We start from the raw sequence: 18,119 nt of genomic DNA, 5'->3' as shown, positions 1-18,119 counted from the left end.
TAGACTAAATGCATGATGTGTTACGAGTGCCAGCCCACAGAGATGGAAGGGAAACAAAGGATGGTTTGAAAAAAATAAATAAATAATCCTTAACCCACAGTGTGACCCACTATCTTTTTAACACCCTCTACCTGCCAGCATGTGGAGATGAGAGGACATTCAGGCAACTAATTTATGGGACAGAAGAGAAAATGTTGTGCAAATGTTGGTGCCATTTAAGTCCAATATATCCTCACAATAAAATAAAGTTGTCTATTTCTTCAAATGTCCTGTTGACATGATGCAGCTATGAAATAAATAAATCCTGCATTCTCCACTACTATGAATAAGAACCTCCCAATTGCCATGGTGATTTCTTTAGCCTGGATTTAATCATGTCTACAGACTGAATCAGGGCTTTGTATCGAACGGTATGATACTACACAGTGTACTGTTACACCCCTAGTGCTTTCACACTTGCCATTTTTTCTCGACCAACAGCACACATTTTATTTTACGGGAAGCCACAAGGTGAACAGATTATGGCCAGTTTTAAAAAGTGCTGCCATCTGCCTGTTTTTGGTCAGTGGAGCGTTTCCAATATTGAAAAAAGTTTTCAGAAACGGTATGTGATGTGACAGTGCCATTTGAAAGGTGGCTGCATACAGTCCAGTCACACAAGCGATGCCACTTCTTTTGATTTTCTGACTCCAAAGCTACAGCAAAAGCAAACAATCTCTTCACTGTCACAGTCAAAGCAGTCTTTATTACTACTTATATTAAATCTAATCTAGACAGCAAGCTAGGCAAGTTAGCTAGCTGATACTAGCTAGGACTGGTAAGAGCATTGTTATGGTTATAGTGTGTGTGTCATATCAGCACACTCTGGCCCCCGGCCAGTGCATTGCTTTACTCTTTTCTTCACTACTATCCTATGAATATATCACTTCATTCTACTATACCGTGTCAACTTTGTTGAACAATTCAGCCAGCCCTCCATAGCTTATAAAGACTTTATATCTCAGTTGACAGTGTATCAGGTGGTCGACGTGTACATACCCTGAAAGCAGCGAGGATGATGCGAGTGACCTTCTCTTTGACAGACTCCTGCAGAATGTCGGAGAGGGCGGGCACCACGTTGTAGCGGCGCAACTGCTCACACAGCTGAGGGCTGAAGGCCAGAAGCCATACGCAGAAGATCATTTGGTATTGCAGCTGGAAGCCACACTTGTTACTCAGCACTGCCGTGATGCTAGAAGAAGCACAGCACACATACTCATCATATACTCTCATTGTCTGCAAGTCTATCTACAGACATCAACATGATCACATGGGAGAGTTGATCAACAGGTGCTTTCTGCCAAATGTTCAGAAACATGGGACAATGTTGTGTGGATTGTAGTCTGAAAAGATGCAGATGGAGGAGTGTGTGTAGCATTCAACCTGCCAAAATGATGGGGCTAAACAAAAACAAATATTGTGAGAAACAGGTGGGAAAGTTGCATTACTCGCATGACTGCTCATTTACTCTGTCAAAACGAAATGCATTTTAATACCTCTGTGGTCTCATTTGTGCTCGTCTTGTGGTTAGCAGTCTAGGGTCTGGTAATTAATGTATTCGATTTTTCCTAATGCTACTAAACAGTGAAATAACAAACGAAGTATTTACACTTTAAGTATTGAGTCTTACCAGTTCACTCCATCAGCTTCGACCCAGGCAAACCTATACTCATTCACCCTCAGCATCAGCTGCAGGCAACCAGCGACACACTGAACATACTGAGAGCTCTGTGTGGAGAAAACACACATACACACAAACATACACAAACGAACACACAAATTGACATGCACACGAACATAGACAGACAGGACAACACAGATGAACAACATTAACAACCCACAGAAGCAAGGGAAAGGGTGTATGAGATAAGGCCATCCTGTGTAGGAGTTTGCAAAAAGAACACAATGAAACAAGGCCACATAAAGTGACACAATCATTTTGCATTCGTTTATGCACGTGCAAGACCTTGTAAGAATCTCGAACATGCAAATTTAAAGAGACAGACGATCCCACAATGCAGTAGAAACAAGACAGTGGCGTCTGCAACCTGGATGGAGAAAGATTAGCAGAGTGACTGAGAGAGGAAATAAGATTCAATTAATCACTGCTAGAGAGAGAGAGAGAGAGAGAGAGAGAGAGAGAGAGAGAAAGAGAGAGAGAGAGAGAGAGAGAGATGACATTACAGACCAGCATGAAGGAATTATGCATAAAAGCCGAGTGCTCAAGAAAAAAAGAGAGGTTGTGAAGAATAGCAAATTAGTGAGCTCAGATTTCGTGAGTGCCGACAGGAAATTGAATTAGGGTGTGTGTCGGCTTGCATCATACCAGCAGATGAATGAATGGCATGAATATTCTGTACATATTACAACTACTAAATCCTAGTTAACCAATGGAAGATTGGTTCCACTGTTCCTTTAACCTACAGAGACAGTGTCAGTTGAAAAAAAAAAAACAAATCATGATAAAAAGAATTCATTTAACCATAAATAAAAGTGAAATATATAGCCCACAAAAGCACTGCATGGGCTCAGATGAATACAGATTGCAGCGAGAGTAGCTAAGGAGCATAGTTGTAGTGGTAAAGGGGAAATCGAGTACAGGTGATTGAAAGAGATATGCAGCAGAGGTCAGTTAATGCCGCACTGAGCACAGACGCCCTTCTGAAAGCTGACCAAGACCCCTCTGTGACATACTCACTTCACTGGGAGAGATGGTTCCTGTTCCTGTTTCTGCACCTGTACCATGTAGCTTCTAACAAAAAAGAAAAGAAAAGCATGTGTGCTGAGATACCGACTTACATGTTTATTCCTTGACTAAAATTTAGGCTGCAAGACTGGACATTGGAAATCTATAGGTGTATATAGGAATCCAATATGGAAGAAAAATCAGGGGCATGACTCTGAATTAATGACCTTCCTGCAGTCTACAGATAACACCAGCACTGACACCAACAGCATATAATCACAAGTTAATAACAGTGTATATCTATCCTGTTTATCTTTGTTCTATATACACTGTGTCCATATAACAAATGTTATTTGTAATATTTATCTAAACTATCATATATTTAAAAGCAATGTGTGATCAGAATGAACTGAATCATCGTGTATGGTTATTTAATAGAACAGTAGGTTATTCTATATGCAGAGGTGGACAATTTGCTAGCCCGGGTGCCCACGTCAAGCAGAATGCACATAATGTAATGTATCTAGGCTATCAGATGTTCATTCACAGTTGCCAAGTGGACAAGCAGAAACTCTATTCCTTGACTGACTTTCAGAAAATAAAACATTGCATTTGATATGTTTGTTTAAAGGTAGCACAATCCAACTCATATACCAGTAACTAAACTGAGCAAAATACAGTAGACATAATTCTAATGCTAATACAACATGCAGTTACCCCACATGCAAACTTTTCACTGAGCAAAAATACAAAGATTAAAAAAAAATACATAGTTTAGAAACAGATTTTCTGCCTTTTCTGTCAGTGGCACAAATACAATATGACATTAACAGGAGAGGATAAAGTCTAAGGCTACAGCCTTAGTGATTAAAGCTTAGTTTCCATAGTATGTGTATTAATGTACATAATTAGCTTGTTACACTTTTGAATTACATTAGTTGTTGCTTTTTAACCTTGTTAATTGGACTTCTGCTCTGCTGGCTTTATTATTTGTCATGCTTTATGATTTGCCCACCCTGGTATATAACTGGAGAGTAAAAAAAAAAAACAAGAAAATAGATATTTATGTTAGTCTAAGAGCCTTAAAAATTGTAGAGAAATGGGAATATAGCTTTGAAAGGTCATTTAAAAAAATAAATAAATAAATAAAAACAGAAGTTTTTAGAAGGTTTTCTATCTAGTATGTTAAATTTGCTTTATTGTAGTGATGCAATTTATTAGCATAACTGAAAATGTAAGTGCTTCCTGTTGTCAAATGCCTTGCTTATAGGAGGAATACAATTAAAACTGAGAGGCAGAGCCACAAAAGCCACATTTCCCCCTGGATTAAAGGTACTTTCATTGAAGTGCTATGAATTGTAAGCGTTACATTTTATAATGTTTTCAAATCAAAGTTCAGCATGCATATTAATAAAATGCATTAGTGCTGTGCAAAGACATGGGGGTACCACCATTATGGCTCGATCCATAGCCCATAATTAATATTAGACTTTCCATAAAACAAAAAGATCATATTTAAGATTTGATCATATTTGCCTGAATATAATACATTTTACTTGAATATCCTAAACTACTTACAGACTAATCCAAGTTCTACTGGGTTGTCTTGTAAATAATATTAAGCTGTATATTAGTAACTAGGTAATTCTGTATGTTAGTTAAATCCTTACAACAAAGGGGGCCTTAATTGTGGTATTCTTTTACTGCCACCTGCTACTGAAAGCAACATAATGCACATTACTAATGGGACATGTTTTACTACTTCTTCTATTTACTCTTCTAAAAGCATGGCTAAAAAATAGTGAAACCTTTGAAAAATGAAAATCTGTTATGAAGTATGACCTTAAATATTCCCATTCACTTTGACATAAAAATAAACAACTAACCAAGTACAGGGATGAAAAAACATTACAGGGAACTGCACCACACAAACCATGCAAATCTCCATTAGCAAAGTACAGTTTATTTTAACTGAAGGTATCATCAGGATTCTGATTTGGATAGTGCTTCTGGAATTGGGGGGGGGAAGGGGGGTACACAATAGAAGCCGACCTCAGCAGCCGCTCAGGCCTCAGCACAAAGTAATTAGCTTATGAGGACATCAAAAGGCACATTTTACAACTGAATACACTTTATGATGTAGTCATATGGCTCAGGCCTTGAAATATCAATACTACTTTGATGTCCCTCCATGCCACTTACCAAGAACACATTGAGATAGAATGAAAAACAGGGAAAGACTTTACATCCTGTTCAAGATGAGACAACGGTCAACTTCAGAATGAATTCATATGTAAAGTGCAATGAATGAAACATGATGATGTGGACCGAGCTTGGTCAATTTTCTACTGAATCCACTGATCTGATCATTATGTGGGGATAAATCCCATTATGCAATATGAAATTTGGGAAACTGATCACACACACAAAATAAAAGGTGAGTTACTACACTTTATGAACTATAAACAATTTTAACATATTGCTATTGCAGAACAGAAGCATGTATGCTTTTCTACCTGGGAGCTAAGTTGAGTCTTGATCCAGTTGAAGTAGTAGTTCAGATCACTCCCTTCCATCAGATCCCGACCCCAGGCTGCCAGCTTGGCAATGATCCTGGCAGCCTAAGAGAAAAGGAAAACCTTTTTTTTTTATATCTGTGGTAATACAGAAAAAAAGCTCTCCCTGCACTATCTGATCCGAGGCCAAAAAAACAATCAGTTCTTCTAGACTGAAAGAACTGAGAAAAGAAAGATCCGCATATGCGTATATTCATTCCATATAAAGTTATAGTAGTATCGACTTTCAAGTGGCACATCTGTTCTAGGTTTTTGCTCCATCATCCAGAAACTGAGAGTTCAAATGCTACAGCCATCCATAGCCCAAGAGAGCATAATTGGCTCTGTTCTCTCAGTAGGAAGAATAGCTCTCCTCTCTCCCCCCTGTCAATTAGAGCAGTGCTAATCACTGCTCTAGTGTCTATGTGGCTCAGAAATATAGAAGAGGGCAGGCAACACTCCTCTCCAAGTGTGTTCAGATGCCTTACAGCAGTTAAATAAGATGCGGCAGCTGGCTTTGCATGTCTCGGAGGAAATACATGTTACCACTCACCCTTCCAGGAGGACCTAAGGTGGGAATTGAGTACAACTAAACTGCAAGAAAACTCATATATTAGGTATAATAAATTAACATCCAGAAATCATTCATTCTGAAGCTCACTGAGCAAGCCACTGCTTCTAAAAGTTATGTTTTAGATATAAATATTATGTTTAAGTGTCGAAGAATGTGAAAATGGTAAAGACAGAGCACCTTCAATAATGGTTTTATTACCCAGGAGTGTTCAACGGCTTAGTCCACTGGACTTGATGCATCCCTAAATTACATTCAGACACATCCTCAGCAATGTTAAACTAGAAGAAATACCACTGAGCTACAGCTTGAGGCTTAACTGTGGCCAAGAAGAAACAAAGATGAAACAAGAAGAAAAAAGTGAAATTATGTTAGTAATACTGAGTAATGTGGATGGAAGTGAAGAAGTTAAGTTGTATTTACTGAGTGTGCTAGTCATTCAGTTTGTTAATGAATCTTTTTGGGAAAACAAAGCAGTATAACATAATATTTTTTATTGATACCCATTTGTAAATGATAACGTCCAATTTTCGGAAATTATTAAATCTACAGCACAATCTACCCTGCATTATTAATATTAAAAATGCAAAATAGTTCTTCTTCTATAGAAACAAAAAAGCACAGTCGACATTCCATTCACATCAATTTCTTATATCAATTATATACATTTTTTATTTCAGTTTCGATTATTTCAAGCCGTATCAATGTCTTTCACTGAGATTCATCTTTTCAAGTAGCACGTTGTGCTGCACTGATCAAATGTTTGTTCTGATAAGTGTTTTTAAGCCAAAGCAATACCATTTTTCTCACCAGTGATTCATAATTACATGATTGCAGGCTATCCTTATAGCATGTGATACATGTGCATGTAGGGGTAACTTTAGCTACCTAGCTAATTTTTTTCAGATGTTCAGTAAGAAACTGTAATGTACATGCAATATTTCACACTCAGTCATTTTCAATGGTGAGTCACAAAAAATGAGCAAGGGTTGTCACATGGGGAGCAGGGAGAACTTGACTCGTGGAACAGTGAAAAATGTTGAGCTGGATACAACTCACCTCATCACTGACCAATTGTGACTCTGGAGCCAAGGTCATATACAATAATGATCGTTCCACAAACAAGGCACAAAAAGTTATTTATAGCAGTATCATTCTCTGTAATGCACGACCCCTACATGCACAACCGTAAAAAATAAAAAATAAAAGAAATATTCTCTGGCAGAAGATTTCCTCAAACTGTTGGTACTCTTGACGAGTTAAAAGCAAGCAGGGACTGAACTGCATTAAAAGATTAAAATAACACATCAGTTGCTATGTAACAGAAATAAAACTAATATATAATTGAAATCCACTTTTATGATTAAAAGGTTCTCCTGTAAACTTTGTCGTAGACAGACACACCTTTTATGTGGCAAGTGCCGAGGGCTGAGTGCACGTCAGGCGGGGAGTTGGAAGGTGCAGGCTCAATTGTTTTTTTTTTTTTTGTTTTGTTTTTTTTTTTTCAATCACCCTCCGCTCCCCGTGCCTTCAGTTCACTGCTTGACGTGCACACTGCTCGCGGCACTTGTCAAGATTGGTCAGAGCCACACAGCTGCTGCTTCTAATTTGCATCCAGCTCATCTTTTTTGCTGCACTGGGAGTCAGGTTCTTGCCACTCACCATTCCACAATCCTTTTGTCATGACTCCCCACTGAAAATGAACGCGCACAAAATATCAGGATGGTGAATTTGCGTGCAGCATGCACATAACAAAACAGCAAACAAAATTCAGCGTGATCAGCCTCTCTTTTTTTTTTTTTTGACCTTTTTTTTAGCCAACTGTGGAGCTCTATTTCTTCTACAAAGCTCATTAAGTTTCAGCTGAGTATGGCCCCAGGTCAAAGACTTTTTCAATCAGACTTTTTGGGAGAATTTCTAAATTTAATTTTTTTATTTTTAATACACTGTGAACCTGCAGCAAATTTAGTTTACAGTATTAAACCTCTGTTGGTAGCAATTTATCTACTGATGATTTATTTCGTCTTATAGACAAAAATGCACATGCACATGTTTACGATTCAGAAATTTCAAAAAAAGGAGACATTACACACATAATTTCAAATTTTGTTCCAAATATTCTGAGAACCATATTGAATCGAATCATGAAGCCAGTAACATGAATCAAATTGAATCATGACCAGAGTGTATCATTACATCCCTACTTAAATAAATAAAACAGAGATACAAAGAATAAATCAAAATATAAATTTGTACTGATTCCATAGACTCAAGGCTGAAGAAACAAACCCAGGCCATTTCTCTGGATTCTGATCTTATTTACTCTTGACCTTTAAAGAAAAATCAATAATGTCAGTAAGAGTGCTTTTTTTTATTTTCTCAAGGACAGGGAACAACTGCAGCACAGTAAGGAGATCATTTACACAACCTTTCGTTTTATTCTGAACTTTCTCCCTGAGAGATTGGTCCAAAACATTCTTTCTGTCTTAAGAGGTAGTCTTTTTTCATTTTCATTACTTTGCACTGTTATTTTCAGAAATACTTTGCCCTTCCATTTTGTTTAGTTTAACATTTCCATCATCGAGTATCATTAGCCTCATTAGTCTCCCGTGGCCTAAAAGATGAGTCAGTCATCATGCCTGAATCCTTCTGAAGGTGGCAAACGTATTTTCCTATTTGTGAACATACCATCCAGGAACTTTAGGCAACCAATAGCACACATACACTCTTGAAATCTCAGTACCATCTAGCAGGCATGATCATGAATGACAGCAACAGTCATTTGTGGTAAAAATAAATGCAGGTTTGTCTAATCTCATGAGATGGCACATTTTAAATTTCATGTTTTGGTACTCATAATTGCAGCATATGTCTTTAGCGCCGACTCAATAATAGAGGACAATCTCAGTGAGCAATTAAAGCAGACATAATTTACTCACAGCAGAGTGTCTGGCAGCAGTTAAGGAAAATGAATTTTGAGCGTCTAATTGCAGTGGTGTTTGCTTTAATAACAACTTACCATGTGAACGGTGAAAAGGTCCTGGCGGTTCAGCATAGGTAAGAAATATGACCACGCTGTGTTTTTCGTCTTCTTGGCATAATCAAAGAAAATGTTGACTCGCTGATGATTTTCCTGGGTTTGGGGGAAATGTTAATGTTTCTTTAGGACTCACATGGATAAATGATTTAAATATACAAGAGCCTAAGGACATACTCCAATAACCAGCAATTAGCAGCTGTAGTGACCGATTGTTGAAGAAGATAGCAAATGTTTAATGATGGAGAAAGGGGCATAATCTGAATGCTGATATTAAGCAGCACGATTTCTCAGACACTAAATTATGCTGGTGAAATACTCAAATTGTAACCCACAGTTAAAGCATCCCACAGCGGCGAATACAAAGCCAGTTAGATAAAAACATCAATTTCCAGTTTTATTGGTGACAGATATGAAAAGACCTCAATGGAAAGGAGTTATGCTATATTTTTAACCACTAGGTCTATAAATGTCCCATTATCAAAAATATTCACAGAGAACATAGAATTTATTCTAACAGTTTCTAAAAAGGGTTCTCTACTAAGATCATATTGTTTTTATGCATATGCAAAAATGCACTCTAGCACAAACTTTACATGAAACAAGGTAATATGTAATCTTATTAGGATTTAAATGATGACATACACTCATCAGGCACTTCAACAGGAACGCTTGTACACCTGCTCATTCTTTTTTTTATCCAATCAGCCAATCATGTGGGCAGCACAATGCATAAAATCATGCACATACATGTCAAGAGCTAAGTTAATGTTCACAGGCTATGCTGATTCAAATAACCACTCTTTACAACCATGGTGAGCAGACAATCTTCTCAGAATGCATGACATGTCAAACTTTGATGCAGATGGCTTACAACAGTAGAAGATCATGTCAGGTTCCATGCCTGTGCTCACTGTAGCTTCGGTTTCCTGTTCTTGGCTGACAGAAGTGGAACCCACTGTAGTCCTCTGCTGTTGTATCCTATCCATCTCAAAATTCTGAGATTTTCTGCGTACCACGGTTGTAAAGTGTGGTTATTTGAGTTACTGTATACGTCCTGTAAGCTCAAACCAGTCTGGCCATTCTCCTCTGACCTCTGTCATCAACAATGTTTTTTGTTTTTCGCACCATTCTGCATAAACTCCACAGACTGCTGTGCGTGAAAATCCCAAGAGAGAAGGAGTTTCTAAAATACTCAGACGAGTCCACCTGCCACGATCAAACTCACAGCGATCACAGTTCTTCCCCATTCTGATGTTTGATGTGAACATTAACTGATGTTCTTGATCTGTATCTGTATGATTTTATACACTGCACTGCTGCCACATAACTGACTGACTGGATAACTGCATGAATAAGGTTTACAGGCGTACTTATTAACGTGGCTCAGTGAGTGTATCTGAGCAGTTAAAGACAACATCGTGATCTCTGAAAGAATGACCTGTTAGAAGCCTATACTAAAAGAAATAAGAAAAGGTCCACCCCTATTATAGTATACACATTTATTGTACATACTAATGTGTGTGTGCATGTTGTGTGTGTGTGTATTATACCTGCAAAGTATCATCGATCAGGGTTAAGATGTATTGAACCGTCTGCTCCTTTGATATGTGAGCCATTAGGTTGAGAAAGGTCTTTGCACACTGTAATCAAACATTGATTTTAAAACAGTAGAGCAACCATGAAAATTCATTTCCCAAAGACATATGTAAATGAATATCTGGTAAACAATTACACAATCATTAAAGGCATTAAAGTTTTACCTGCTAAAAATCCATCAAAAAAATCATTAACGTGTTAAAAATGTATTAACCTTCAATATTTTTACTTTTACTTACAAATTTTTTTACTAATTAAAATATTGAATTAAATCATTACAACACAGGAAATGTAAAGGCAGTGAACATATAATCATAACCTACCTGATGTCCTTCATTTGTCAGAATTGCCTGCTTCTGCTCAGAATGAGCAACCTCAAACTTCTTGATGAACTCACAGTCTTCTCCTGAGATCATCTGGCCCCTAAACAAAAGCAAATGAAAGTAAACCCGCTGTAGTTAACTCACCAGTTATTAAGGTAAGTATGTGCTTAAAAACATACTTACAGCCAACTCAAGTATTATTGGCATGTAGCTATTATACATAAAAAATAGCCTTCACATGCCTGAAAATGCACATATCCATTATTAGAGCAATAATTAAGACATTTCAAACAACAGAAGCTGTAATGAACCTGCCTGGAAGGCAAAAATTCTCCAAGGATTGCAACAAACTTTGTGGAAAGCGCGCCAGAAGATAGCCTTTTCTTTCATCTAACTATAAACATAAGTACCTGGAGTTCTATAAATAGAGCTTTTTATCAAACACTCAGGGTGAATTTGGAGTAAAAAGAATTATGGTTATACTGAAAATGACCTAATCTCCACTATTAAATATGGTAAAGGCTGGGGTTGTTTTCCCACCAAAGGCCCTGGGAAGCTTGTTAAGATGCATGGCGTTGCAGACTCCATGACGTACCAGGAGATTTTACATGAAAATCTGGCTGCCTCTGCCAAGAAGCTACCACTGGATTGTGGTTGAATCTTTCAGGAAGTCAGTGATCCAAAACATTCAATGATCCGATACATCCAAATCCACACAAAAATGGTTCAATGACCACAGAATCAAGCTTCCATTCCAGAATCCATTGAAAACTTGTGGGACACAGACGGCAGAGGCTTCAGTCACAAAGACTGCTGAACTGGCTTGCATTTCAGTAGGAACAGTGACTAACCGGACATCCACCCAACATGCTGTTAGATCTATGGGAAAGACAGGAGTAAACAGGGCTGGAAATTGTTGTCAAAAGTGCACATTAAATGACTGTGATGCTTACGAGTGTGCTATATAAGGAAAAACTGTCAGTGTGAGTATGTCAGTGCAGGACATGATCAGGCTGTCTCAACATCTACAGAGAGAAATACTACAGTAGGGTTGAAGTGCATAAACCCATCATGAATCCCTCATTACAAAGATAAACACATATTTGAGAGTTCAGTAATGCAAAATCATAAGCACTTGTGACACCAATATGTGGAAAAAGTAATACAGTCAGATGAGGCTCCCTTACCAATACTCCGACAAGTGGGAGAGTGTATCCCTGGTGTACACCGAGAGACCGGTACAAGCCTGAATGCTTAACCCTGCAGTGAGGGGGTGAACAATTTCAAAATCTGCAATTGGCTTCAACTAGTCTGAAATATTTTAAGACTAACAAAGTACATTTAGCCTGCTTTCTTTACCATCTGCCTACATTTCTTTACTGTTGACTAGTCTATGCTATATCCATTATGTAATATCTAGACTTTCCTTAGAGTATTATCATCACAGCTTCTGGAACACGAACCAACAGCAGTGTTACTCACAGTAACTTGTAGATGATTCAGTGTTGATACTGATTATGTGTACCAGTCATTGTATTTCCTCTTCCTGTTAACTTAGGGTTTTTTTTTTTAAATAGAACATGATTAAAAGTGTATTGTGGAGTTCTTTTAAAAGGCATTTTAATTTTAATGCTGGCATATTATTGTTAAACCTAAGTATATCATGATATACACTCCCCTCTGAAAGTATTGGAACAGCAAGACCAATTCTTTTGTTTTTGCAATACACTGACGACCATTGGGCTTGAGATCAAAAAATGAATACGTTCCATTCAAAATTGCTGTTCCAATACCTGTTCCAAGGTCTACCTTGGACAGTGTTGTCCCAGCTCATGTGAGAAAAACAATAATTAAAACATTACAAGGTACACTGAATAATGGCATTTCCTCAATCAAATCTCTCAACAGTGGAGAGAGAGTGAGAGGAGATGATCAAAAATGATTGACAGCATCAAAATAGCATCAGGCTTGTTTCACCCAGAGAAACCTTTTTCCAAACTTGATAGAAAACCATAAAAGCAATATTGGGTTATTATTCATTTATTAATTTATATACTGTGTTGATCATATGATTTAATAAATCTCAAACAAATTATTTCCCAAATTTCTTCAGTAAGAAAATGGATACCATAAGGGTTCAAACAGAGCAGCAGGCTGTCAGTAAGCCAGTAGATCCTACTCCATCATCTAATAATAAACATCCAGAAGGCACCATATTCCAAAAACATTTTGATGAGTTTCATTCCACTGGGTATAAAAAGCTTTATATCTTGATGAAGCTAATTTTGGAATTATCATCTGTGATAACGGAACCATCACTAAACATTAAAATAATAAATTGCAGAGCTTGGGGCACATGCCCACAATTTTAATACTAGCTATTACAACTCTGATCAAGAAACCACATTCATGACTGCTCTGATTTCACCAATTACCATCCAATCTTCAACACACATTCACTATCAGAGATTCTGGAATGTTGCCATTCTGCAGCTCTCTTAGACTAATAAGCATAATTTCATGATTTCAGTCTGGTTTCTGGAAGCATCACTGTACAGAACCAACATTGTGCTAATTATGGCCAGTGACCTACTGCTTGCATTATGGTTTTGTTTTGATACTGTCAGACATAAATGCAGCATTTGATGCTATGTTCATGGCCAACAGTTGGTTTAGACAGACCTCACCGAGTGGACACGTACTTTTTAATCATATACAGTACTTTGCATATGTATACTTATTTACAAATAAGAAACATAAAGAACATCTTCCAACAGGACAACGGCCCTAGGCATACTCCCAAAGTTACACTGGAGTGGTACAAAACCAAGAATCTGTACGTGTTAGAATCTATGGCAAGACATGATAATTGCTGTTTATCAGCAGTCTGTTTCCAGTATGATAGTCTGTATTTGGAGAAAAATATCAGGATTTATATGTGCAAAGTTGTGACATATCCCAGAAGACATTGCAGCTGTGACTGCAGCCAAAGGTGGCTCTATGAAGTACTGACTCAGGGGGATGTATACTTATGCAACCAACAAATTTTTTGCTTTTTTGTCCAGTTAACCTTTGTGTTACCAAAAAAAAAAAAAAAAAAAAAAAAACCACACACATTCAAATGTTAGAGACATTTTATCTAAATCAAATGGTCAAATCCCAATTATAATTTCAGTTTCTAACAAAATGTGTAAGGTTTTTTTGGGGTAAGGCACTGTAAACCTTTCACTTCTACACTTATATACACTCACTGTTCACTTTATTAGGAACACCTATACGTATGCTCATTTATTCAATTATCCAATCAGCCAATCATGTGGCATGCATGCAATGCAAAAAACCATGCAAATACAAGCCAAGAGCTTGAGGTAATGTTCACATCAAACATCAGAATGGGGGGAAAAAATGTGATCTCAGTAACTCTGACTGTGGCATGGTCAGAAACTACTGATCTCTTCAGATTTTCTAACATAACTGTCTTTAGAGTTTACACAGAACGGTGCAAAAAACAAAAAACATTCAGTGAAACGCCTTGTTGATGGGAGAAGACAGAGGAGATTGGCCAGAATTGTTCAAGCTGGTAGGAAGGCTACAGTAACTCTTTACAACCGAGTTGAGCAGAAAAGTACCTCAACATGTCGAACCATAAGGAGAATGGCCTACAACAGCAGAAGACCACATCAGGGTCCACTCTCAGCCAAGAACAGGAATCTGAGGCTACTGTGGATACAGGATCACCAGAACTAGACTGTCGAAAAATGTTCAGCAGTTTCTGAAATATTCAAACCTTCCTGTCTGGCACCAACAACCATGCCACAGTCAAAGTCGTGGAGATGACATTTTAACCCCATTCTGATGATTGAAGCTCTTGACCCTTTTCTGCATGATTTCTTACATGGTGCAGCCCACATGATTGGTTGACTTGATAATTGCATGAATGAATTCCTAATAAAGTGGTGAGTGAGCGTATGTATTATATACTAGGTTATTTTACAAATGTTAATGTTGGCCTGAGACATGAGTCGAGGACTGTAATAGCTCACCAAGTGAGCAGGGCTTATACAGACATGCTCGACTACCAGACAATAGTGAGAGATCACTGAAAATCTGGCATTGTAAATGTATATTTTAGAGGACAGGTAGGAGTGTGAGGGTTACCCGTAGGCTATAATTGAGAAACCCAAGAAAACAGTGGGGAGTTTTAAATTCCATTTTATAACAGATGTGAAAACCTACAAAAGTAACTGATGTATTTGTCTTAATACTTGCAAAGCTCCTGCACATGTGGTCATGGTTTCCAAACTCTTTAAGGCTGTTTTTTTATTAGTATCTGTTTTGCTTTCATATATTTCTAGAGATTTATTTTGTTTTTCTTAATGCAGTATGGAGAACTCAGACAGATGTTTCTTTGCGAGTAAAACTCCTTAAAACACAAATGAAGTTCAGCGTCAAACAATAAAAGAAAAAGAAGAAATGGAGCCATGATTTTTAATTACTTTGCAGATCAAGCTTTGAATGAGTCGCGGTCAGCATGAATTTATTTCACACCGCCTGTGACTCATTCGTTTATTTTGTCTGCCCACGACTCATTGGTCCAATTCACGCTGGTTGGGACGTCATTCATTCACTGGAGCCCAGAGCTTCACTTAAGTGCTTCGCACTATGAATAAGTTAATATGTCATGCAAATTATCTGTAATGAACCATCTGATTAGGTTAGTGTGCGCAAAGCACTTTCCATGTGCTGGGTTTAAAATCAGCATTTTAAACATGAAAATGAGCAAGTGGTGCTGTTATAATGATTCAATGAGCTTTTAACTTTTAACCTCTTTCCCACACATCATCGCCTCACATTTAAACAAATGCATAATGGGAAAAAAAAACACCACAAGAGAGACAACACAGCCTGTGTTACAGAACAGCCAGGAACTTCCTGCTATTCAGTTTTGAGACAAAAAGACAACATTTTTTTAAGCCCCAAGATCAGCTCCCGGGAATTAATGTACTCGCCTATTTTGTCTCTTGGGTATTTAAGCTGTGAAAATGACCAAAACACACATCTCGACCATGTTTACCAGCAACTTAATAACAGTGTTTGTCGGACTCCCCTCACCAGTGATTACTTCAGGACAGTTAGTGGTGTTTCAACAGTGTTTAAACCCAGATTGAAAACATACCTGATTAACTTGGCCTATTCAGTGTTCTTAGTCTTAAAAAAAAACTTTTCATGATCTGTAGCAACACTCGTAAATTAATAGTTTATAATAGTTTATAATAGTTTATGATAATTTGCAGATTGCTTCATTCATGTGCATCATACTTTGTTTTCATATATTCTATACTGTATAGCACTCAATATTGAAATGTTATATAAATAATGGTGATTGGTGGTTTTTAACAACCAGAGAAAAGTGGTATTTTCCAAACTTATGCAATACAGACAGATTTACATCACATGATCTACTTTATGTTACAACAGCAACGAGAAAAGAAAACAACTTTTGACCATGCAGCTATTTAACAAACTGCCTCTAATTAGATGACACACCATGGTGACGTGAAAGTGGTAAGTGAAAATCTCACAAAAAGTTGGGGGGAAAGAAAAAAAAAAAAAAGCGACACAAAGCCCGAAGTGAATTTCTCTTTATCACTATACTAGTGTCACACATTTTTAAAATTAGATAAATTATCTGATTTTACAACCTTCTAATCCAAATTAAAATCGACATAAATGAGCTGCGCACACGCACACACACACACACACACACACACAGGGACAAAAAGAGTCACAAGACACTGACACCATCTTTGCAATTTAAGAAAAGTTTTTAGTTCCTGTTTTTGAGGAAAATCCAAGGGAAGTATTAAGAAATATATTCGATAGATTTGTCAAAGCTAAACTAATAAAGTAGAAATAGCAGGAATCTGTACAAATGCAAAAAAAAATTCTTGTATTATGGATAAAAATATTCCTTCACAGCTAAATTGGGGATAATAAAATAAATGGAAGATGGTTAAGACAACACAAGAGGCAAAAGGTGTGCTCTTGTATAAAATAAATGTAAAAACAACAGGCATGCAGGGTTATGATAAGAGTAGATCAGTAACTGATTTGTATTTCCTTTTTAAGATCTCTGTAGGGTTTTGTCTAAGGCTTACTTACTGTAAGTAGGACTGCCAGTTGACCTTGTTGGCTCGGACCTCGGCCGCCTTGGCCGCGATGATGTTGGTCGGGACAGCAGCGTCCACTGCTCCTCGGATGTCCATGTCCAAACCCTTGCGTGCTATTCACCTCGAGAAACCTAAAGGAGAGAAATATAAGCACGACTAGATAGTCAGGGTGACTTCTTCAGCTAAAGTGGGACAACACAAGGCCTTAGCTAGGAAATAAATGAACCCGTCTAGCCAACAAGCACTAACGTCTCAGAGTCAGGCCACAGTCTTCATCCTCTACCGGCTGCACTACTCTTCTCTATAGGTTTAATGCTAACTAGCTAAACCCAGATAGGACATGTCATTGACAGCTGTATGCTAGCTCAGTTAGCTATTAGCAGACACATAAACGCGCAGTTGGAATAATTCTTACTAGCTTGCTAGCTGTCTATAATATATAAAACATAAACATTTACTGAATGGAAATGTCTAGCTATCAGTTTTGTGCTAATGTCAGTCAGCTGACCAGGTTACATTAGCCGGCTGGCTAACACCGCGGCTAGCTAGCTCCTCAGCAGCGTCTGTCACAGCGGAAAGCCTATACTCTGCTCTCAACCTGCATTACATCCATAATGCATCATTACTAAAGAAAATAAATAAACAAAACAGCTCGTATTTTAAAAAATTTAACCCACCTTACCTGCTGCCTCGGTTGTCAAAAAGCAACAACACGTCACGAGACTGATATCACGTGACACCGTCATGTGTAAGGGAGTCAGAATTAACCCTTTGGGGGACCGGCTGAGCCGAGCTGAGGCAGTCATGAATAATTCATGAGCTTGTGTGGCTTTAGCCAATCACAGGGCACGAGTGCCTGCCATTCAAAGAGCATTGATAAAGGAACTTTTCACTGATATTAGTTAAATATTACACATTTTCACTTGTTAATAAAATTAAAGAACCATTACAACAATCACAGACAATCTATCCTTGTGATGTCAGAGTGTATGAGGACCGGACACAAGACGGACTGCACCACTGTTATTGCATCTGTGCTTCATTAAGAAGCTTCTTTCTCATATTTACTGATAATCAACTGCTTCTTTAATCGAAGAACTGATAATCAAAGATTTTTCTCACGATAATCAACCTCCCTG

The 18,119-nt window shown here is 37.7% G+C and overlaps 1 protein-coding gene across 5 annotated transcripts in view; it reads right to left on the bottom strand.

The window, feature by feature from the left end:
* The window catches only part of atp6v1h (ATPase H+ transporting V1 subunit H), a 34,806-nt gene extending 17,033 nt beyond the window's left edge, over nt 1–17,773 (bottom strand). The window contains exons 1-9 of one of the 5 annotated variants that reach the window (XM_026936312.3): nt 17,658–17,773; nt 16,973–17,111; nt 10,811–10,910; nt 10,442–10,531; nt 8,871–8,984; nt 5,242–5,346; nt 2,738–2,791; nt 1,670–1,767; nt 1,039–1,231 (exon numbers count right to left, since the gene is read on the bottom strand). In XM_026936312.3, the coding sequence (XP_026792113.1) occupies nt 1,039–1,231; nt 1,670–1,767; nt 2,738–2,791; nt 5,242–5,346; nt 8,871–8,984; nt 10,442–10,531; nt 10,811–10,910; nt 16,973–17,076 (858 nt within the window). In that variant the 5' untranslated portion in view covers nt 17,077–17,111; nt 17,658–17,773. Of the gene's footprint in view, nt 1–1,038; nt 1,232–1,669; nt 1,768–2,737; nt 2,792–5,241; nt 5,347–8,870; nt 8,985–10,441; nt 10,532–10,810; nt 10,911–16,972; nt 17,112–17,229; nt 17,366–17,488; nt 17,615–17,657 lie in introns of those variants that run through there. The other 4 variants (XM_026936311.3, XM_034303661.2, XM_034303662.2 and 1 more) reach the window with 4 other exon arrangements.
* Between the last annotated feature and the right edge of the window lie 346 nt (nt 17,774–18,119).

This window comes from Pangasianodon hypophthalmus, chromosome 4 (assembly GCF_027358585.1).
Source record: "Pangasianodon hypophthalmus isolate fPanHyp1 chromosome 4, fPanHyp1.pri, whole genome shotgun sequence".
In the NCBI taxonomy this organism is placed as follows: domain Eukaryota; kingdom Metazoa; phylum Chordata; class Actinopteri; order Siluriformes; family Pangasiidae; genus Pangasianodon; species Pangasianodon hypophthalmus.
Note: the sequence above shows the minus strand (reverse complement) of the source record. Positions and strands in the feature narration are given on the sequence as shown.